A 24,800-nucleotide genomic window follows, 5' to 3' on the forward strand; every position below is an offset into this window, starting at 1 on the left:
GTGCTTTCTGGTTGCATTTATGATTACCAGAATAGAATTACAAATACTCCACTATTACTTCCAGTCCTCAGCCAGATGTAAATCTGCTAAGTTAAACAAAGACTTAAAAACTTAAGATTCTTAAGATTTTTTCCTCATTACCTTATTTTTCCTGACGGGTATATGAAAGACAAGAAGTGAGTACTGATTTAGTTCTTTAAATTGCATAAATGAGTGAGGGTGCACTGCTTCCTTCTGTAAATTCCGAGTCAAGCATCCGCTGAGACTTAGCATCAAGTGCTGAAGTTCAGATCTCAGCTCTGAGTCACGATCCCTACCGAGTGTTCGCCAGGAAGAAAAAGCTGAGTCTCAGCTCCAGAACCGTAGCTCAGAAATTCCGAAGACTTCTCGGCCTCCTTTGTCACCCCCAAAGAAACACATGCTGGTGGCCCATTTTTCATTTCTGACATGAGATACCCCAAAAGATCATTTTTGAAAAGTGCTCTGCGTTTTCTTTCACATTAATTTTATTAGTGAGCCCAAAAGAGACAATTTGCCAAATTAGATGTTTTCATGAGTTCTTTTGTTAAGTAAGTGCAATAATCAACAAATAAGTTTCCTATTAAAATGTACTCCCAACACAGCTGAAAACAAAATGAAATTTTTTAAATTAAGAGTTGTTATATTTGAAAGACATTAAAGTCAACTTACTGTCGAAAACACACACCAAAAGGACAAATTGACTGAAACTTTCACAATAATGGAAAATGTTTAATAAACTTAGAATGGTGGGCTTTTAAACTATAGTGTTATTTACAGCCATAATTCATCAACCACAAACACAGTAATGTGTTTGCATGACATGCTACAACAGAAGCTTTATTCAGTTCATCGGAAAACATTGGCAAAATAAATTTCAGTTGCAAATTCACAGATACAAGCCTCAAAGTATAAAGTTGTATGTAACAAAAAAATACAGATAATATTTATAACAATAACTTACAGATACAAACTAATGATAAACTACAATTTCACAAAGGATTGTAAACATTTTGCACACTTGTCAGTCCTTTCTTTTAGGCAAAGTGCTCTTTTGATGACAAATAAATTAACAGATACACACTAGAGTGAACTATTTCCAGACAATACAAAAAAAAAGTTTTGATTTGTTTTCCTCTTGTAAACATAAGTTTTACAAAAAATGAAAAATCAATAAAAGTGTCTTGCAGGCCAACTGTAGATACATACCTGGGCAGCAAAGTGATGTTGGAAATGCTTTGGGTGTTAAATAAAAAAGTAACACTAATCTTTTCAATGGCATTTTATACATAATAAATGACAAGTTTATATCCGTAATCCTTTCTATCCCTGAAAAAAGAAATTAGGTATGACTTATTGGCAGTTGTGTCATTGAATGGGGTAACAAGGGCTGGAGTCCAAGAGTTGTTGGTGAATGAGCTATAAAATAGAAAGAAATTTGTGGATCAGTTTTGCAGGGTGAGTAAAACTGATTTAAAAACAAAACAAACAAAAACAATCCAAGACAATGTGCTTTAATGTGCTTCATTACTCGTTATGGCTGAGGGCACCAAGCTACATTCCTTCCACTGACCTCAGCAGAAGAACGAACTTGTTCAACATCATGAATGTATTATTAAGTGGGAATCTAGGAATGGCTCACCCCTAAATCTTTATTTTGTGCCACAGCTTCTGCCACTTTACTGTCCTCCATCCATACCCCATTCACTGCACTTTACCCTGCCCCTAGAAAGACACATGAGCTTTGTCTGCACATATATATGTCGCTAGCTTTCATATGAGGGTGTCTGTAGATAGGATGACCTCCCAAATTCTCACTTATGAATGCGTAACTGCCTCTTCCCCACACAGAGATCAAAACACATTGGACTCAGGCAACACAACAGTCATTCATGTGAGCACACCCAATGTTGATACTAGCATTAAGTGATTGCAATGCTACAGGTTCTAATTTTTTATTTAACCTAAAATGAAGATTCCACCCCCAGCAAGGTCTACGTTGCTTCAAACATGAACTCCCTCTGAGAGCAACCAGGAAAACTGGAGAAAATGTTTAAATTTTGTCTGAGGGCATATGAAGGAGACCAAGGGAGTCAACTCCAAGAAGAGGAGAAAGATAGAATGGGGCTACTTTTCCCCAGGTTAGTGACAATTTTAAAATAAATGCATGAGAGGCTGAGATGTATAGCAGAGTTTTCAGGAGTTAGACTATGGCAGGGTTGTGGAAAACAAATATAAAAGATCAGGGAACGCTGAAGAGATGCCATAGTTAAAAGTGATGGAAACAAAATAAACACAGGCTTTGTTTGGGACCTTCACAGGCCAAATCTAAGTTGTGGCAACCCAGAAACACACCACACCCCTAAGGACGGATGCCTGATTGGATTAAATTCATCTTCCCCTAGCCTACTCCTGGCCAAAGGCAAAACTAAATCCTCTCTGGTGGAAGGTCATTACCCAGAACCTCAAATTATTTCTAGTCTTTCATACCCAATATCTGAAATACAATATAAAATAACAAGGCAAACAAGAAGACATGGCTTGACTGGAAACAAAGAGGAAAAAACAAAGACAGTAGAATAGACCCACAAAAATCCAGATATTAGAGTTATCAAACATGGGCATTAACATAATGATAATTAATAAAACAATTTTATTAAGGATCAAAATGACAAACAGATTATTTGTCAAATGGATTATTTCAGCTTGGAAATTAAAATTGTATAAAATAATGGAATGTAAGTTCTAAAACTGGAGTTAGAAGAACTAAAATGAACAACTCGATGGACGAGTTTTACATCATATTAGATAGAGAGTGAGTGAATTAGTGAATTGGAAGATAGGTTAAAAGGGAATATCTAGACTAAAGCATGGAAGGGCAAAAGGCTGGACAATATGAAATTTTTATAAGGGAAGAAACATCAAACTAGATATTGAAGAAGCATCTCTAGTACTGTACATTATAGTAAAACTGAAAAGTGAACACAAAGAGAAATGCTGAGGAAAAAAAGACATTTGCTTTCAGAGATGCAAAAGTAAGACCAACAGCTGACTTTATTAATAAGTGGTTTCTGGCTAATTAACTATCCATATTTTAAACAACAGAAACAATGGAAGCCAGAAAAAAATTTATCATATCTTCAAAGTGATGAAAAAAGATGGCTGCCAACCTGTATTTCCACATACAGATGAAATACCAGTGACAAGTGCATCGAAACAAAGACTTATGAATAAACCTAACAGAAGATGTACAAGACCACTAGACTATGCAAAAACATTTGAAGATGACCTTAATAAAGGGACAATGTTCATGATATGAAAGACATTTATTACCCAGTCTTTCCTACAATAGTTTTAGGAACTATTTAGGAACTACTTAGGTTGGTAGTTTCCTACAATAGACTGTAGGAAATCTCAATTGTTCTCCTTTTTGACGGGTAGAAATTGACAGCTGGTAAAATTCAGGGTAAAGGATATGCAACACAAACTTGAGTAATGATGAAATAGGAAGACTTATACTATTGGATATCAAGAATTATAGGCCTAGCATAATTAAAACAACTAGGTATTAATATAATAAGTACACCAATAAAACCAACACATATGGACATTTGATTTATACAAATATTGTGCTACAAAGCAGCTGGGAAATTAGTATTTTCAACAATATAACAATAGGCTTTATTTCTTTATTTCACACCACATACAAAATTCAATCCCAGATGGACTGTAAACCTAAATGCCAAAAGTTTCTAGAAAATACTGCAGGAGTATCATCATTATTGTTGAGTAAGAACAATTTCTTGAACAGGTCACAGATAAGCACCGCCCATGAAGGAAAAAACTGATGAAATGAACTACATTAAAATTAGGAACTGGCACTCAACAGAACATTCCCTTAACAGAGTAGGAAAAGGCAAGCCACTGAACAGGAGGAAGCATTTGCAATACATAAAATCTTAAAAAAAAACCTTTATATGCGGAATATAGCAAGAATGAAATATAGCAATCAAGAAAAAAAGACAAGCCAATAGATCAATAGAAAAATGACATAAGTAGGCTTTTTACAAAAAAGATATAAAGATGTCCAGTGAAAAATGCTCAATTTCATCAGCCACTGAGAGAAAAGCAAATTAAAATAATGAGAAAGCACTACAGAACTATCAGTTGGCTAAAATTAAGAAGTCACACCATGTCCAGTGTTAGGACATAGAACACTTGAACTCTTATATGCTGCTAGTCCAAGTGAACAAACACTGCTTCAATCACTATGGGAAACAGTTTGTCAGAATCAACTAAAATTTAAATATATGTGTAGCCTATGACCCTGTGTTCCATTCTCAGGTACATACCAAACAAAAGTGTGAATTAATGTGCACCAAAAGGCAATCACCATAAAGTCCACAGCAGCATTTCATAAAAGCCCAAACTGGAAACAGCACACATGTCTATCACCCGGAGAGTGGGTAAATTGTGGTGAATTCCTACAGTAGAATTCCATACAACAATGAAAACCAACAAATCACCGATCCTTGCAACAATACAAATGAAACTCATAAACAATGTAGTTGAAAGAAGTACAACACACAAGAATACACTTCTGTGCATTTCAATTTGCATTAAGCTCACAAAAAGGCAACAGTGAAACACAATTTTAGAAGTCAAGGCGATGTTACTTTGGAGGAAAAAGATAATGACTGGGAGGGGACATAAGAGAGGCTTTTGGGTGCTAGTTATGGTCTACTACTTCATCTGGGTAGGATTTACAAGGATATCTTTTTATTAATTTATCATGTGTGCACTTAACTATATGTATGCTTATTTCAATAAAAAAGTTTCTTTAACAAAACTAAGTCAACTCCAATCTAAAAATCTGAGTGTGAATAGTTTCTCTGACCATAGGAAAATAAATTATTTAAATATTTATCAGGTGAAAAAACAAACAAAACATTTTTTCCTAAGTAGAAATCAAGCGCTAAGAGTCAAGATCAATATTTGTATTTTTGCTATAAAGTGAGTGTCAAACCTGTCCCTCAAAATACAGCCACAGAAATAAGCATGTTTGGGTAGTTTTGCTCCCTACTAAACCTCGCACAATGTTTTTCAGCTACTAATGAGGTAATACTTCAAAAAGTGAATCTCACCAGTGATCTAATACTAGAAGTTGTCAGTTATTGACTGCTTGGGAGACAGCTGTTAAGTGTTAGGATACCTACCATCCATATAACTATGCAGCGCAGTTAACATCGTCCCATCTTGGGGCACGTAGGCAGAATAAGCCATTTCTTCTAACATGGGTGGAGACAGCCTGGAGGGCGGGACAGAAGAGACTGGGGCAGAGGAGGAGTGGTTAGGACTGACGTGTTTCTTGTGGCGCGCTCTACAATTCTGAAACCACACCTGAGGGAGAAAAGCAATGTAGCCATGTCACATATCAGCTTCTGAGTACATTACAACTCAGTTTCAAAAAGGATGCAACCTCAACTACTCTCCCCTACAAGCACAGTATAAGTCTAAGTAAGTTTTTGAAAAGGTCTGTAGACAGAAGAGAAGTAATTTCACACAAATACCAATGGTCATTTCCTTCGCTCAAATACTAACTACTTGAAGATTTACTTAAAAACCAATTCTATACTAAATCAGCATCTTCTAAAATTAAAAGAGCAAGGGGCCTCAAGAATTCCAAAAAAGTTTCCTTGATTTTACTACTAGTGTTTGGGACAAAAAGAGAAGCAGAAAGAGCCTTTTAAGCAGAACTTCAAAAAATACACTACTAAATGTATTCTTAGACACCTGCTGGACTTATTTCAAATCTTTTTTTCAAATGACTAAAATCCCTACTGAGAACATAAAGCTTTCTACAAATACCTTGATTCACTTATTCCAGGCACATTTTAACCTGCTGGCTTCAATTCATCCAGGTGAGTACATAGTCTATTCTCTGGGAAGCATGTTAAGGTCAAGCTTATAATGAGGAAAAAAACTGTAATATTTAAGAAGAATAAAACACAAACACTGGTGAAACAACTCACAAAATGTGAAGCGCTAACCACTGGCTTGTCCGCTCTTTCCCAGGAATAAAGGAAGTAAATTCAGGGCAAGCAGAGTTTTACATCCAGGTCAGGTAGGTAAGATTAGACTGCCCAGAATGCTTCCAGCAACAAACCTGCCTATGTTTCAATTCCATACCATAAAATAAAACTTAACTATAGTGTTACTCTACTAAAATAATATAGCATTTACATGCCATCGTTCAAACAATTCCATCATGAGAAGTGGAGGAATAAAAACTTTAAAGAAACTAAGATAACTGGTGTTTCAGGTAAAGGTCAAGGAAAGGCTGGGGGCATAAGTCTCTCTGCCCCAGGCTGGCAAAAGAGAATCGAGTCTAAATAATGTGGAAATGAAGGAAGCTGCAAAAATGTTTATGTGAAAAATCTGGCTTCGTTTCTAAGACACACCCTGCCCTTGGGATTCAAAAATAGAGGCTTTAAACTGAAAGGTTTAAAACTAAAGAAATAAAAATGGATAATGGCCCTGATCGGTGGGGCTCAGTGGACTGAGTACTGGCCTGTAAACCAAAGGGCTGCCAGTTCGATTCCCAGTCAGGGCTTGTGCCTGGGTCGTGGACCAGGTCCCCCCAGTAGGGGGCATGTGAAGGGCACTGATGTTTCTCTCCCTCTCTTTCTCCTTCCCTTCCCTTCTCTAAAAATAAATAAATACAATCATAAAAAAATGAATAATATGCAGCCCTGAGCAGGTGGCTGAAAGGAAGCACCAAGGAATGTTTCAGGAACAAGACTTAGGCACACATCAAAGAAAAGGAGGGGGAAGCCACAGCCTTCTCCCTCTTTGGAAATGTGGAGTACTAGACTCTTAGACACCTGTAAAGAGACCACGCCCAAAGTCCCCGGTCACAGCCCTCTCCACGGGCTCCGTGTGCCACTACTGTCATCCACCCAGCCAAGAAGATGCACTCACACATTCTCCAGCTGATGAAAGAAACCTGCCGCCACCTGCCTTTTCCGGGGCAGTAACTGGAAGACACACAGCCAGAGAACTGCATGCAACCCAACACCCGTAACACTGTGGTTCCCAGAGTTTCTTGAAAGTGTCCTATGTGTCCAGTAGATTACATATAGGGTGGGACCTACGCAGTTGTTTTTTTAAAAAAAACCGACTTTGGAAGTAAATATAAAGAAGGCATGACATAAACAGCAGAATAACTCCCTTAATGCTGATTCAAAAAGCTCCTTGGAAAAATCATCAACAGGTAATCAATCAGCAGAGAGAGGTTTGTAAACACAAAGTGTCATGTAACTTGTACAGCAAAGTATAGCTAAGGACACCAGACTTCAGAAAACAACTTCTGACATGAGGGCTACCTAGCTTCAGAATTCAAACACAAGTTCTCTCACTCTCCTCACTGACAAAATTTCTTCCTTCTTCTTTGCAAACCTCTAACAAGAGTTAAAATTTCTTGTAAGAAATATACTTAAAATTTTTTGAGTTCCATATTGTAAACTATATAAGCTAAAAGCAGGCCATGTAGACATTATGCAAAAGAAAAGACTAACGCATAAAGTTAATCTCTTTGGAAGTCCAAAAGGTCAAATATAAAAATTTAGTGTATGAGAAGATGGAGTTTTAAATTACTGAGAAAGCAGAATACTGACTTAAGAAAGCTGGGTAGACCTGGCTGGGTAGGTTAGCTGATTAGAGCATTGCCTTAATACACCAAAGTTGCAGGTTCGATCCCTGGTCAGGGCACATACAACAATCAACCAATGAATGTATAAATAAGTGGAAGAACAGCAAAAAAATCAGTAAATTAAACAAACAGAAAAATAAGAAACCTATTCAATCATTTGGGAAGAAAAGTATAGAAAAATCCCTACCCAACATGTAACCAATAGTCAATTCCAATGAAGAGGAGGTGTAAATAACTGAAACCATGTTTAAGGAAAGGGCCAAAGCTATGAAAAAACATATTGAAAAGTCTGAACACATAAAAATATAAACAGTTCTATGTGGGGAAAAAATAAAATTGATCAACTACAAAAATTAACATGGAAAACAGAAATCAGTAAAAGTAAGATGACGAGAAACCAATCAATAGAAAAGTGGACCAAAAAACAACTTATGACAAAATAAGCAAATGTGTTAAAGTTCCCTGATAATGAAAAATATAAAAACAAGGACATTTTCTGGTTATCGAACCAGAAGGGACGTTAAAGAACGACAGTACTTTGGACTCACAAGGTTGGGGAGGGGGAACTCTCACAAACAGCTCCTGGCAGAACCACCTGATAGAAACTTTCTGAAAGTGATTTCTGTGCTATCAGTTTAAGGCCCTAAAAGTGCTTCATTTTTGACTCAACAATCCCACTTCTACAAATCTATCCTATCAAAACAATTGAATGAGCATGCAAGGTATGTGTACAATGTTGCTCACTAAAGCATTTATATGATAAAAATCTGGAAATAAACTAAATAAGTTATTCTATGCTTAATATGAGTGGCAATAAAAATGATGTAGCTCTTAATATGAAAAGGTATTCCCAGAAGAGTGACTGAAAGAAATAGCACTGTTTTACCCTTTATCTGTAGAGTACACAACTTATATATTTGCCTATCGGAAAGGGTATGTGAATAGTGATTTCATCCAGGTGAAGAGTGTTGAAAGTAAAATCATCCACTTTTGTTTTATGATTTTAGTACAATGACAATCTTACTAATGTCTAAGAAGACTCAGCTCGTCTCTGTATCAGACCATTGTTTCTACCTAATCTTTGCCTATAACCTAGTTTGAGTATTTGAATCAAAGTCTAATAATTAAAACTCTTTTCTTTAACTTCTCTGAAGCGTGCTCAATGCTAGGAAGTAGGCTGGGAAAGTAGATCATGATTACTACTTACTTCTTCAAAAATACTGTGAAGAACTATACATTTAAATTATATATACATGTATTTACACAAATAATATACTGGGTGAGGAAAATGTAGGCTTATATTTGTGAGTATGCAAAATAGAGTTTATTCTTATACTATATATTCATTACTGTATTATTTTCCATACAAAGAAACTGTGAACTTTCTTGTGCCCACCTGTGTACAAATATTTGCATGCTGGTATTACTTCCTTTGCTATCTTATCAGAAATATTTAAATTCAATCCTCGTGTATTTTTTCCTTTTTATTGAATGCACTGGGGTGATACTGGTTAACAAAATCACACAGGTTTCAAGTGCACAATTCCACAACACATCATCTGCACACTGTATTGTGTGTTCACCACCCCAAGTCAGGTTTCCTTCCATCACACGTATTCCCCTTATACCCTCCTCCACCCCCCTCCACCTCCTTCAATCCTCACATATTAAAACCACCACCCAACAATAAATATATTCTCCAAGTTCTGGGGTGTGGAATCAAGTTGACTTGCTCATAGTACTTGAGACTGAAATACATGGATATTACACAAGAGATGTCTATCTGAGGTCCTTATTTCTTCAGAGAATCAGAAAACGTCTAACAAGACACAGTAGTCATGAATCTGACAGCTGCTGCAGAGTCTCCAATTAGAAGGAAGCCTCAGCCCATTGTGTCTGACTGGCCTCAGCAAAGAAGGAAGCTTCACTTCCAGGCATAGAAAACTTGCTGCCTTCAATGGAAGACCATGACATTTTTGTAGGCTTTCCTACTGAGAAAGTTCTATGTCATGAGTGAAATCTACCTTTTCCTGCATTGCCTTGCAGAGACCAGATTCTGCTTGCATTGATTCCTTAATTTTTTGAGCTTTGAATGTTATTTAAAATGATTTTCCATTTCCCTGATCTCCCCAGATGAACCTGACACAGCTGACCATCTTCATCGTCCTCAGCTCACTTCTTCAGCTTCCACCATGCTCCTCCCTCTGACTCACCCATTCACACCTGCTGTTCCCGAGTCTCACTCCAACAGCACCTCTTACCCTGCTCTCTCCTTAAGATCTGTTCTTTACTCTTTCCTGTCTATAATCTTTTTCTAAAGGGTCTTACCCAGTGTCATAGCATTGGATCTTTTTGCTTGAGTTCTGGTCATCCTTGAAAATGCCGTTTATTTGCTGATGGCACCATTACTGTGTAATTAGCAGAGAGAAATGGAAATTCATCTCCCTACAAGCTACAAAACTAGCTTGATCTTACTGTTCCTGTTCATTGCACCATTTCCATGAGTAGTTTGACTTTCAATCTTAGAATCACTTTTGACTTCCTTCTGCTTTCCCATTACAGTGTCTGGTCCTTTCCTCTGCTCTCTGGCCTTCAGCACCTGCCCTCACTGCACAGTCACGGAATGGTTCTCAAATCCTAGGGCACTACACCACTTATGTTTCATTTCAAAATTACTACTTTCCTGGACATTCAAACTACTCTGTTGAACTCCACCTATCCTCTCCTGACTCTGATTCTTCCCATGCACTGTCACCAGACTTTCCTTTGTAAAACTACATACCATGGCTTTCTCCTGCTCAGGAGAGAACTCTACCTTTACAGGCCCCTCCAAGGTCAGCTCCAACAGCTTCTGCTTCCACAATCGCCAAACATAAATTTGCTCTTACTCATCCCTCCCTAGCTTTGTATCTGGACCTTTAAACAAAGGCCATCAACACCTCTTACATGCACACGCACGCACACACACACACACACTCACATACAAAATCACAGTAAAGTAAGAAAAAATACTGACCTCAGAACCAGCTCTAGCTTGGAACCAAAGTTGTCTTTTTTAGTCTGAGGATCTCAGGGTCACTCTGAGCACTGAATGAAGTAACTTGTACAATAAGTCATTTAACAAATGATAGCCCAGGCCAAGCAGGCTAATTATCAGGGTTGTTTTCTTTTTTAATGATTTAGAGTGTGAAGAAAACTATAATGACAAGCTAATGCTTTGACAAGTCTTCACAAAACAATGCACACCCATAAATACCTAGAATAGAAATTCTAGTATCTCTTAATTAATATTTACAATAATCACCTGTATCACACGCCTGCTCAAGCCTGTCCTTTCGGCCAGTTTCTGGAGGGTCTGTGCATCGGGGTTGTTGTCCTGAGCAAATTGTGCTTGCATAACCTGTTGTTTAAAAAATGTGAGTAGTGAGTGGATAAAAATAATCAATTTTCTGCATTTTGATGACTAGAGAAAAGACATGCAAGAAAACTGGATACTTGTATTTTATTACTTGAAGATCAATATGGGGAAATATGCATAAATGAAAAGAATGTATATTTTATAAATTTACATACAAGTTGCTATGTTAAGATCTTTTAAAAATCATGAGTTGCAATATAAAAAGCTTGTCTCTCAATTTTTCTTTCCTTCCATTCTTAAAATTTACAAACAAAATGCATAAATAGTATTAAATCTATTTACTGTTTTTTCCTATTCTGTTAAAAAGTGCTAGCATTAGAAAACTTTTTAAAACACAGAATGACATCACTACTGTCGCCAGTCTCTACTGAGCTAAACAGATTTAAGGCCCCCACATTTGTAGTAGTCTACAAATAGCGCACAGGGCAACGCATGTATTCCACGGAATCGTAACCATTCCTCCATGAGTTGTCTTGAGCACTTGCACTGTGCAAAGGAATGTCTGGGATCTTAAAAAGAGACACCCAGCAGCTCAGTGAAGGAGAGTTCCCTGGAAGCCATGCATCTAGATACTGAAAAAGTCCCCACGTGATTCTGATGTGAACCTTCGGATCGGAGCCACTTTGCTAAGTTCTATGAGATAGCGACCCATGGAAAACTGTCCCTGATTTCAACTTCCCAGGAGAAAGATACAGACAGGCCAATAACTACCACCCACACAAGGTTAAGAGAGAGGCAGGAAGAGAGGGAGGGAGCACCAGAATACAACACAAGCTAAGGTTTTGGGATTCTTTCAGAAAAGGTTAACCATAGGTATCAAGTGGGATATTTGTATTTTATTAGTTAAAAGTCAGTCAATGAGGGAAGTGTTTTATAAAATACAGAGAGTATTATAAAGACTAAGAGAATGAGTCTGGCATTCGACATGGTTTTGCATGTCCATGGGCATGGGGTGGAGGTGCTGCAACCAATCTAACTAAAGACCTGCTCTGCTAGTCTGGACACCGTTTGCAGCAGGCGGTATTAATTCCGTATTCCCGCTATGATCCTCCTGTCACACTGTCTTCTGCCCCCACACTGCTCACAGCATAGCTAAATAGTTCTTCAGCAAGTCTAGCCCTCCTTAGTGGAGACTGAGTTTCCTGAGGGCAAAGGGAAAGTCTCGGTCTTCATATCCCCCTTCTTGTCAATAATGTTTGTTACATAATGAACTTGACTACCTGAGGATAATCTGAAGGCAGTGTGGTAAAAAACACCGAAGCTGTTCCAGGAAAACTTAAGAGGTTCACAAATTATATGTTTTTCAGGTAAGTTCTCTCTGATGAGTGACTCTTCCAGGATAAGGTATTCCTGGCCTCCTGTCCAACCATGCCCACACACTCTCTGTAAATAGCACATGTATTTTTGCTTTAAAAAGTGGGTAGAATAAACCTAAAAATTTATAATCTCACTTAGTTCACTTCATTCTTCCTTTCCTACTTCACATGGGCTATTTCATACGCAAATACAGTTGTGTTTATAGAAGCCCGAGCAAGGAAATCTCAAGGAGAAAAAAGAACAAGCAGACTGTCTTTGTTTTTTAATTTTGAAGAAGAAAACCACTTGCGTTCAGAACCACTATTGACAATTTATAGGACAAAACAGCATGCTTTTCACAAAGGTATTTCAAATTCACAAGTTTAATAGTGAAACCAAATTACATTTGATAAGGCAGTTTTTCATCAAAAAATAAAGCAAAATTTGAATCAACATGGATGGTTTAGAATTGGACTGTGCTAAAGGAAAAGTAATATGTACTTATCAATGTTTAGTCTCTCACACACAATAAAAACCCTTCCCATTTTAACTTAGTTTTATTATTCTCCTGTCGCTAATGATGTCAAAACTCAACCTACTTCTGTTCTGAGCTCTTTTAAAATGGTCAAGGAGCAAGCCTCTAGAGACACTCATCATTTTAAGGCCAGAAATTCTGCCAAAAATGTCATGACTCTGCACAGTAGCAACTGACTAACTCATCCTGAAAGTAGACTAAAGTATGTGCTAACCTTAGCATGTAATCTTTGAGCAAATGCATCCAAATACAATAAGCAAACCATTAATATCAGCTGAAATTTCTTAAATATCATTTCTACAAGTGAGACAATATTTGAAATATTCATGGCAACACAAAGCAGTATTTTATTTTGTAAGTAGTAATCTACTTTTCTTGCCTTTGTTGGTGTGGCTCAGTGGACTGAGTGCTGGCCTATGAACCGAAAGTTTGCCAGTTCAATTCCCAGTCAGAGCACACGCCTGGGTCAAGGGCCAGGTCTCCAGTTGGGGGGTGGGGACATGAGAGAGGAAACCAAACCTCTCACACACTATTTCTCTCTCTCTCTCTCCCTTCCCCTCTAAAAATAAATAAATAAAATCTTTAAAGAAAAAGAAACTACTTTTTCTCCCATAGGTTTCTAAAGAAGAATTTTTTTAAATTATCTTGCTTATTCTTCCCATTTTAACTCTCCTGTTTAAAGCAGGTTCTCCATGAATAGTCTTGACTTACTGATCATCACCATATTTTATTATTTTACTGAAGGCAGGACAATTTGAAAATGAGGGTATATCACTTGATTTATTAAGGCTTCTGGCAAAATATAATTATTCAAGTTTTTTAAAAATCTACAGCTCTTCCAGATGCCCAAATTATAAAGAACCACTTGAGGACAAGGGTTGTGTCTCATTTGTTTCAGTCAACCCATACTAATAAGTATTGAGTAAGTGAGAACATGCTTTGAAAACATCCTTTCCGCTCTCATTTTTCAAAACTTGTGATTCTAAGTTTTTTAGAAACACGATTCACAGCACATTCTCATTTAATGAAGCACGGTGAAATAGTGTGTGCACATCTGCAATGAAAACTACAAGGCTATTTACAGTGGGATTCAGAATCCCACTCTTGTTCTAGCTGTTGCTACCACCATTAAGAGGAGTGTTGTTAGGCACAGGGAGGCCACACAAAAGAGAAGACTAGAGGGGTGGAGAGAAGGTCCAGATCCCTTCTCTTGCACTGCTTTGGCTCTCTACCCTGAGGAAAGCCCCTGCCCCTTTGGGTGGGGCTGCCTACATCAAGGAATCGTAAAGGTTAAAAGAGGTAATGTAGAGAAAACGCCTATCGTATGACTTGGCGCGCAAAGTCCACCACAAATATTATTCCCTTTTTACTCATTAGTATTTATCTTTTTATATGAAATTGTCTATATACCTAATGTGACTTCAACTTTTTATAATTATAGTTTTAATAATAAATCCCTATATCAAATCAGTTTTATAATTAAAACCATAGCCAGCCCTTATGGGAATGGCCAATTTGAAAAACAGCAAATGGTCCTGGCTGGGTAGCTCAGTTGATTAGAGCACCATCCTGATCCACCAAGTTTGCTGGTTTGATCCCCAGTCAGGGCACATACAAGAATCAATCACGAAATAACCAATGAGTGCATCAATAAGTGAAACAACAGATTGATATGCGTCTCTCTCTCTCTCTCTCTCTCCTTCCCCTCTCTCTAAAAACCAATAAATAAAAATTTAAAAAACAATATTTTTTATTACTCACACATCTTTTAGGTACCAGGCATTTTCTGCCAGGTCTCTCACAGGTACTCATATTTTCTAATTTAGGGCTTTCTAGGATCTGCCCATAAAGCACTAAGAGGCGCTCAGACAGAGATATTGCTTTCCAATGCCTTAGCTTTCCTTTATTACTTATTGACCATTATTACATGCCTAAGTTAAGAAATTTAAAATAATCCCTTGAAAAATCTTCAGAACAGCTTTAGCTTTTAATTCTAAACTGCTTTCTAATATCGTTAGCTTGGAATATTTGTGTCCATCAAGATTTCTTTCTTAGTCATTCTCAAAATAAAAGTTCTCTTCTTTAAACAGTTGTAGTCATCATAAATACTGGCAGGTCTTAGAATATTATATGTGATTTTTAAAAAATAACTTGCGCTTATTTGTTAACATGGTATAAATGTCCTTTAAAGTCTGAGATAAGATGGATACAATGTATAAAGCACCCAGCAGTGGGTGGTAGGTGCTCAATAAATGTCACTTTACCTTAATATAAAATACCTTAGCCACATTAATCTTTTAGAAAACACGACTTTATCTTTTTAAAAATGCCAAAAAGAACCATTATATGTGAAGACTTTAATATAATGCAAGGAGTAATTATTTAATAATTTTTTGACAAATAACATAAATCAAACCCATGACAATTACATTTAGGGCAGCTAGACTGAAAATAATCCCTCCCTTTTCAGGGGACATAATCAACCTTCTCAGAAAATGTATAATCTAGTCCATTAAAAGACCCATTGCAGCTTTTAAAAAAGATTCACACATTAGTGGCTCATAGACTCACACCCATATTGTATGACTCTCTTTGTTGAGTCACAAAATATTTTGTCTTCTGTCACAATTATATGTAGTAACGTCAATGCCAGGATTAAAGTGACCTCATTGGGAAGACAGGAAAGACAAACATTTCAGTTCCACCTCGATACCAATGCCAGCGGAACCCAGGAAAGAAAGTTTGAAGGACTGGTTTGTACATATAACTCTGGGAATATTGATCAATATTTTAGGGCAAGAAGTATTATTTCATACATTCGCCAAGGTATTTTTCAGAAAAAGCACAGGCTAGCCTTTTTGAAAACATAAAAATGATTTTAGACAGCACAGAGGTTGGTTGGTTGGTTGGTTGGTTGGTTGGTTTTGGTAGGTAGGGGCTTCAAAAATTATAAATTCATTGTCATGTCTACCTGGAGCTGGTCTGCTGTAAAGCTGGTCCGAGCTCTTTTTGCTGGTTTTGGATGATTAACGTCTTGCTCTGTGAGGAGGGCGCCTTCAACACTAATCCCATTACCTATATTTAAAAACACACCACACATGTTTGTAATGCAGATGGGCCTATGGGCCTACCAGTCATACAATAACAGGCTTCTTGCATGTTTTGGCTGGGAGTGAAATTGTATACATCTTCTAGGTTCCCGAACGCCTTGAGTCAAGTTTTTAAACACACTAGAAAATACTGCAGAAATAATCTTCCATTTGTACGTTTGAATACTTAGTCACAAGTGCAAAAAGTTGTAAGCACACATCTAAAGTTCATCCTTAGGAAAGCTAAGACAAGGAAATGACTAGTTACAAAAAGTAAAACCAGATCCTAAACTCAAGGCTGTTGACTAAAAATACGGAACACTGCTAATAGACACAGCATGACCTTCCCTGCAAATAAACAGATGGACACCATCACAAACAGTAAAGTGCTTAATGAGCTTTACCACAATTACACTGCACAAAATAATGCATTCAAATGACCTGAAGGAAAAATTGTTTTTATTCCTGTATTCACTGTTCCAAAAGACTCAAAAGTATTTTAAGTATATATTTACCATTTTCCACTTCTCTTTTTAAATTATCCAGCATGCAATCATAATGCACTCTGCACAGGACTTTCTCTTCCACCAAAGCAAACTCCTCTCCTGTGGAAAGTTGCCTTTTGCAAGAAAAGCAGGCAAAGCACGCCAAGTGATAGACATTGCCCTTGGCCCTCCGGACCCAGTCAGTAGAATGGATGTGCCTCCCACAACGAGAGCAGCGAGTTCCATATCTTCTGCATAAATAGAAGGGCGGGAGGTAAGAATCTGAGTGCTTGGTGAGATATTCATCAGTTTGAGATTAAACTAATGCATTACATTACCCACTGGATTGAGCCAAGTATTTAAAGCTTTTGAAAATAAAACAGGAATCAATGATTTTTCTAAAAGTCAGTGTGCTAAGCAATCAAGACAAGATATGGCCATAATTCAAACCAATTTATAAATCAAGAACTTCTCGTTGTTACTTTAAACAAAGATTGGATTCTTTCCTTTTAAAATAAATATGTTTCAATATTTCTCTTGTAACAAATATCAGTGCATTTCAAATTACCCGAGACAAAAGATACAAATGCACACACACTACAGATTGAAACCTAAAAGCTCAAAAGCATACCACTGAAGACGTAAATGACTTCTTAAAACCAAGTTGAGATAATTAGAAAATGCTTTACATATCTTTTTAAAAGTGAAAACACTTAAACATTTGAAACTGATATTATCGAAGAACCAGAAAAACAGAGCTTGTTCACACTGGGAAGAATGAAAGGAAGGAAAACTCGAATATTTCCTTAGGTGAATAAATTGTTGCATTGCTAACCACAGAAGGGGGGGATATTACCTAAAAGTTCTGAACACACATCTGAACATTAAATGCAGATTAATCATAACAAAATGCCATATACAAATATATCTTTTTTCTCTCAGTCCAAGTGACTGGGCACTCTTTGTCATGTCCTCTTTCCGAATCTTCGTCATGGCTCAGCATGTACATATCAGTCTGGGGAAGTGCATGTGTCTGTATCTATTCATGAATATTTCTTTAGAGGTATTACTATTTTAAAAAATAATTCTGAAAAAAATCCTAAAATATTTCAGAACATGATAAAATATGAAGTATAAACCTGTCCTGAGGAACTAGACCTTCAACAAGCCTCTGAAACAAAATCTTACAAAAGTCTTTAGATTACCTAAAAATTTAAGTTTAATATATCCTAAGTAAAACACAAGGCACATTGCTACTATTTTTAAGGAAATGAAGAGTATATCTGATGAGAAATATAAATTTTTGGTAATTATAAAATCCTGTGACTTCATAAAGTAAAGAACTCTGGATTTCATGAAGTGCTTTAAATTACCTAGCAATTTATTCAAATCAATCACTACACTCTCTGAAATCAGCTTTTGAAATTGAGTATAAACAACATAATTAGTATTACAAACTTCATTATATATTAACTTCCCAATTTCACAATGAACATTCTTTTTTATTTAGAAATGCACATAAGAAAAAATATGGTAATCTTTTAAAGTCATGCTTTTAAATGACTTTCAATTTCAATTTCTAGATAGCTATCCATTAAGAATTGAACTATACTAGAAAAACTGCACATTTAAACAATTACAAAAGGGCCACACAGAAAATGTTGCATTTAATGTCTTAGGCAAATGTAATTTGACAAAATAAAGGTCAAAGAACAGACAAAAGAAACAGGATTTTTAGGCAGAATAATTAGATTTGGTATATTTCTCATAATGCAATATTCAATTCTGATTAATTTGGTTTATCAGTCTCCAATCTGCAAGCATTTCATAGGTGTGTAACTAGGGACTGCTCTACAGTAAATGGGTAAAAGCTTAAACAGAACTTGGATTTCCCCCCTCCATAGTTATTTCATCTTACCCTTCCCCCAAACAAGGGGCTTTGTCACGATAAGTCATCTTATATTCCATACTTTATACCTATGCAGAGCAAAGAGCCGTCCCTGTTTTTAAGACCTAAAGCTTTCGTTTGCCAAAGTGGGAGTAACTATTTTAAATGAGTTTTGTATACTGAACTCCTAAAACATATAAGCCTGCTTATTTTATTTGGTTTAATACATATATACCTCAAAAATATAAAGCATTCTTCTTTTGAAATACATAAAATCTGGGCTTCAAAAAATAAAACTGGAAAAGATAGCGCATTTACAAAACTCTCTTTGTGTAATAATTTCTTGGAATATCGACTTACTAAAACAAAAAGTCACAAGGTACCTGAAATAATCAAGCTTGCAGAAAATGTCTTTGTCTTTGATGTAACAGCTGGTGTGCCTTCCTAGGGAGGTTCTGCAGACGCTGCAGGAGAGGCACCGGACATGCCAGCACAGGTCATTCACCTGTGGGGGAAAGGGGGCAGGATGAGAAACCATTCTGAGACTTAGGAGGATATCCACTGGTTTGGTGTGTTAGGCAATTTTAAAAGCTGGCCCCTTACTATTTTACTACACACGCTGAATGTTTCCATCTAAAAGGTGCCATTTACATAAATATGTGTGTAGCTATATTCTCTTAGACCCAACCAGAAAAATGATAATAACATATTGTATATTTTTGTATTAAAATGTTTTTTTATTTCTTTGAAGACTTCATTTTTTAAAAAAATGGAACTTCTAGGAACACAGGGAAAATCCTTGAACTCTTCGAAGTCCTATACACTGGTTTATCTTTTCTTTTACCAAGTTCTTCCCACCATGAAACATGTTGTTAGTCAAAGAAGTGAAACCGGGTAACTTCACTATCTAATTTTTGGCTAAATTATTATAAACTGCACCAGTTAACATGAGAGAGAAAGAGAATGAAAATGAAGTTTTTAAAGATACTTATGCTGTAAAGAAGCCAGACAATCCATTTTGCTTACAAAACAGAAATGCTAAGGTAGATTTAAATGCTGATGTGGCAGAAGCCCCAGCTCCCTTTCAAAACTAAATAATAGGATCAAGGGCTGAAGTATTGCTAACCCTACTTAATGATTTGGCTACTGGAGAAAAAATAATAATTATAAGTGGTTCTAAAAAGGCACCCAAGCACTGTTTGTCATTTCTACGTCAAGAAATGAGGCAGAAAATGGTGCTTTGATACAGCACAGCACTTTATATTTTCTAAGTAGGAAGATGAAATATCATCAGTTCAGCGAACACATCATAATTACCCTCACCTGAAACAGTCGCCATCACAGCATAAGCCTTCAAATACAGACGTGGATTGGATTGAACTTGCCTGGAATGCAGGCTCCTGAAGTTTGCTCTCCCTACACTGACTGGAGAATGAGGTTTATGCTTAGTTAAATTTCAGGTAAAAGAACAGCAGAGATATTTGAAATTGATATTATACAAAAACAAAAGTTACACACTACAAATGGATCTAAATGCCTAAAATAAGAATTAGATGATTTGGAAAAGTGGTAAATTGTGAAATATGCCCTTTGCTACATTAGTTCATAATAAAGATCATCTGTCCAAAGATTCTATCAGATTATAGCACTACTGTTCATGAAAGATAAAAGGTACTTCGAAACTGGAAAAAAAGTTTCACTGACTTCCAATCACAGTTATGTACCTCTTTGGGTAAAACTTAAAAAGAAATTGCTCTTGTTACAAATGATGTACATGTTTACTATACAAGAAAACATGTAAAATAGCAAAGAATAAAATATTAACAACTGTGAATACTGTCCTGGAAATAGATATATTTACCTTCTATTTTTTTCCAAAAATGACTCCAGTGAAATTAAAATTAGAAGTATGGTCTTCCTTTTATATTTCACTGTTTAGGGCCTTCTTGTGCATTTATATCTTATCTAACCTGTTTTTACTTTATTTTTTATTTTTACTTTTTGGAAGCAAAGGTAGATTCAGGCTTCAGGGCAGAGTTATATGGCCACCCTTGTAACTTTCTAAAGCCAGATCTAAGGCCTGATTTTTCACCTTCCCTCAAAGTTTACTATAAACAAACAAAACAATAAACAACAACAATAAAAATCCTCTTTCATCTTTCATTTCTTTTCCAGGGAGGAGACTACGGTGAAGAGAGAAAATTCTGAAGAATTAAAACTGTCCCTGATGGCTGGCAGTGACTCAATCTGTATGCGTGCATGTACGCCAGGCCAAGCCAGAAAGCCACCCAAACACTAGGGCACCGAAGTGCTGGGTGGGGCAATAGATATACATCTACCTCATCTCATGCTTTTTTGGTTCTAACTCCATTTTAATTGCCTCACAATATGGTGTTTTTTTAATATTAAAAAATTATAGCCTCAAATACTGTACTAGGTCTAACTTTTTTTTTAGCAGTGATGTGAGTTCAAACTTATCTCGATGAATAAGGAATCAAAATGGAAAAACAGTTAAGAATTCAGAATTTTTATACAATCATATAGTAACAAACTTTTGTTAGAGCTAACATACTAATATGCATAAGAAAGTAGAATATGTCAGAAGAAGAGGATTCCCTGGGAGGACTCCAGTCCTGTGACTAAGGGCAGCTCAGATAACTTAGATGTTGCACGTCATACAAACATGTAACAATATGCAAACCTTTTAACAGATAAAAGACGAGTACTAGAAACTACTTTGTTTCCGAGGGTGCGTTAAAAGTCATTTTATAACAAAGTTTTTCTATATCCTCTCTGCTATGAGGTGTTAAAGTCTTCCTAGATCCCTTCAGAAACATTCTTAAACAGTATGCTCATTACTGAGAGGAAGTGTTGAAAACAAGCTACTTTTGAGCCAAAAGATGATTTTCAAATATTTAAAAAGGCCCAGCTCTAGAAGCATTGAAAGGAGACTCTTAGAATGTAGATTCGAAGCCAGTTAATTTGTCAGCTTTAAGAATTACTGGTTGATAAAGGTTAACTCAAGTTACTTTTAATGTTTTTACCAAAACACCTTTGGGTGCTTTATCTGGGTTTTATCTATAGGGCATCATTTCCCCTTTACAGATGCAGCAGCTTTGTACATTGAGGTGGACGTTTGAAGAACCCCACTAACCTGCTCTTCGAACTCAGGCACTCCCTAATTAATTCTTTTGAAAACTGGAATGGGTGGGGGGTTGGTGGAGAGGGAAGAGAAAGTGACCTGGTTTGCTACTAATTCAGTGTAGGAGAGATCATTAGTTTAACTAGTGGTTTTAAAGAGGTATTGAAGTTGAAAACCCAGAGCGTTAGGATTAAGACACAGGGGACCACGCGCCTGCAGGCAATGACAAGAAGAACGGTGGCCTGCCAGAGTTTATACTCCAGAACTCCCCCACAATGTTTTAAGAGGAGTAAAACAAATAAATTAAGACAGACAATCTACTCTCACGCCTCCACTGGAAGCACTTCATACCAGGTTTCTTTCTTATCTTGGTAAAGTTACATCACTTTCCATTCCCCTCCTCCCCAAGCACTGGAGACAACATTAAAAAAAAGCATTGGGTGACCTTGAAGTATTAAACCTTAATGACAGGAGCAAGATACTGAAATGATTTGTATTTAAATGTTCCTAGGGACTTCTACTTTAGAAAAGCCTCAGGTAAATAAACACAAGACTATGTTAAAATTCTGTCCAAAAAGAGCCGTTGCAGAACTTAGGGTGGTCCTCACCCAAAAGAGACACTGCCAAGGGGAATCGGTCCGCATACAGCGACTTGGGACTCTCCGAAGCAGGCCCGGCGCGCGGGCGTTACTGCGGGTGGAGAGACGCTACCTAAGCCGGGGCTCAGTGAAAAGAATCAGGCGGGACGGTATTTCCGAGCCGGTAAAAGGGGTCCTCCACTTCCGCTCCTCCATGAGTTGGCGGCTGACCCCAGTGCACCCACCCGGGGTATCGGCACCACCATGGCCTGTCACCCAAGAGCTGTTTTGCAAAAACTCAGGAGACTGTAGGATTTCTTCCCTTACCCCCTCCCCACCGCAGAAGTTGCCCTTATTGGCCTGTTTTGCCTTGAAAATCTACAACCTCAAGCGAGAACGTGAATGGAAAAGAGAGGGAAAGAAACTTTTCTGTTTTCCCCCCGAGCCTCGCGGCCGCTCCCTACCTTGAGAAGGTACTTGTCCACTATCTCCAGGCCGCAGCTGTTGCACACACACTTGCCAGGGGGACAGACGGAGCCCGAGGCCATGGACCGGGGCGAGGACGACGGGGACAGCGGGGCGGAGGAGGAGCACGAGTCCTCGTCCCCCGCTCCCTCGGGGCTCACCTGCGGGAAGCCACAGGCGAGGTCGCAGGCGGCTCTGGGTCCCTCCGCTCTCTCCCCGCGGATTCCCGGGGCGCCCCCACCGACTCCCCGCCCTTTCCCTAGCAGCAGCACCCCTTCCCTCCCAGTTCGTGAGATCTCTCTGCTCGCGGCCACCCCGAGTCCAGAGTCCGCGCTCCAGGCACCACCCACTGGGGCCGCGACCCCCGACCTCCAGGACCCGGGGCGCCCCGAACCCTGCCCAGAGCGCCAGGCCGGCCGAGCCCCGCAGGCCGCCCCGCCCCAACCCTCTCCCCACCCGCCCCGCGAGAGCCAGCGGGGCCGCGACGGAGCACGGGCGGCCGCCCCTCTCCCCGGGCCGCCGCCCACGCGCGGCCTGTCGCGTCAGCCCGCGTGTCCCTCCCCACTTACCAGTCCCTCTTCCCCGGCGCCTTTCCGAGTCCTCCCGGCCGCCAGGGCAGCAGTCCGCCCGCACTCTTCCGACATGAGCCCCAGGCACTGCGGGGTGGATTGGGGGAGAAACAGACGAGAAGTCCCGAACCCGCACACGCCGCCGGGAGCCTCGGCTTCCCCGCACGCAGGGCCGGCTAATGAAGGCCCCAGCGCGCAGGCCGCGCGTGCGGCCGTCAGGGCTCCTCGGCCCGGCGTCGCGAACCGGGCCGGCCACCCGGGCGCCGAGGGCTCGCCCGGCGCGCCGCGGAGCTCTCGGGGCTCCGGCTCCCCAGCTCTCACCGGAGGACGTCGGCTCCCCGCCCCCCTGCCGGGGATAACAAGTTAATAACAATCATCCCGGCACAAAGCATTTTCTTTCTAGACGTCAATCACGGCGGTGCGGGGATCGCGCGGCTAAAGGGGGTGCACGAGGGGGAAGGGGCAGGGTGGGAGAGAAGAAAAGAGGATTGAGGAGGGGATGGGGGAAGAAACTTGATTTCTTTAATAACCTCAATTAAAAGAGCAAGACATTTTTTAAGGGGGCTTTTTGAATTGGATAGCCCGAAAGGTGAAGAGGTTTAATAGGATACTTGAAAGCTAATTACGGCGGGATTTAAGAAGCCTGGTGCTTGTTCCGATGACAATTTGAATGAAAATGCTTCAGATTAAATCGAGCCAGCAGCTCTTTCGTAAACTTGCAGCAATTAGAGCTGCGAGTGATTTACACTCGTTTCTTTAAGGTGTAAATTGCCACTTATTGCTCAGTAAGTCAACATTTGAGCTACTAAAGGATTATTTTTAACCAGCGCAAAAAGCGTACGGAATAATGGAAAATATCCAGCTGAATTTAATTTGTGCCATTAAAAAAAAATCTCACCCAACCTCGGTCAAAATGTTTTAAAGAAACAACGCACATTACTCAAGTGTTTGCAAGCCTTTGCTGGAGTTTTGTTGTTAAACGAAAACGCAGCCTCTCTGGGCGTTTTCTGCCTTCTTTTACAGAAACTCCAGCCGCGGAGCCGGGCGGGATGCTGGAGGGTGAGCCCCCGCGGCCCCCGCCGTCCCTCCCTGGGGCAGCGCCAGGCGAGTGTGGCTGCACCGCCGCAGCGCCCGGGCCTCAGCCGGGACCCGCGGGGACGCTCCCTGCGCGGGACACCGCGTAGCCGCGGGGGCCGAGTCCTCGCCAACGAGGGGTTGAGGCAGAAAAGCCCTGTGCTTGCCGGGTGTTCCTTGCCAGCGTCGGAGCGAAGTCAAAGTCAGCGGGACCCGATGCGGGGCAGACACAGGCTCCAGTTGATTTTCTAACTTGAAATGAGAGGCACTCGGGGTCCTTATTCCGGAGTGAGAGGAGAGCCTGCCAGTCTCCCCCACTCCCTCAGCCAACGGGTGACTCGTACTTCGGGGTTTGCTTCTTTTGGAATTTTAAGTAAAATAGCGCTTGCGGCCGCCCTGGGACGCCCGGAGGCCTTCGCGACGCCTCGCGTCTTTCCGTTTTCGCTCCGGGCCCGCCCGCCCCGCAGCCGGAGGCCCGCGGGCGAAAGCAGCCGCGCCTCCGCTGGGTGCCCCCCGACAGCCCCCCGACAGC

At 39.3% G+C, this 24,800-nt stretch overlaps 1 protein-coding gene across 1 annotated transcript; it reads right to left on the reverse strand.

Moving 5' to 3' along the window:
- Window positions 1-774: 774 nt before the first annotated feature.
- On the reverse strand, window positions 775-23,278 carry LHX8 (LIM homeobox 8). The gene is made up of 8 exons (XM_037044177.1): window positions 23,195-23,278; window positions 22,625-22,786; window positions 18,824-18,945; window positions 16,583-16,803; window positions 15,950-16,053; window positions 11,034-11,129; window positions 5,235-5,418; window positions 775-1,437 (listed from the first exon to the last, which is right to left on the reverse strand). The coding sequence occupies exons 1-8, from the start codon at window positions 23,267-23,269 to the stop codon at window positions 1,361-1,363; spliced, it is 1,041 nt and encodes a 346-aa protein (XP_036900072.1). The 5' UTR covers window positions 23,270-23,278; the 3' UTR covers window positions 775-1,360.
- Window positions 23,279-24,800: the final 1,522 nt, after the last annotated feature.

Source organism: Sturnira hondurensis, unplaced genomic scaffold, assembly GCF_014824575.4.
Source record: "Sturnira hondurensis isolate 20B ecotype Veracruz unplaced genomic scaffold, ASM1482457v3 Scaffold0000648, whole genome shotgun sequence".
NCBI lineage: Eukaryota > Metazoa > Chordata > Mammalia > Chiroptera > Phyllostomidae > Sturnira > Sturnira hondurensis.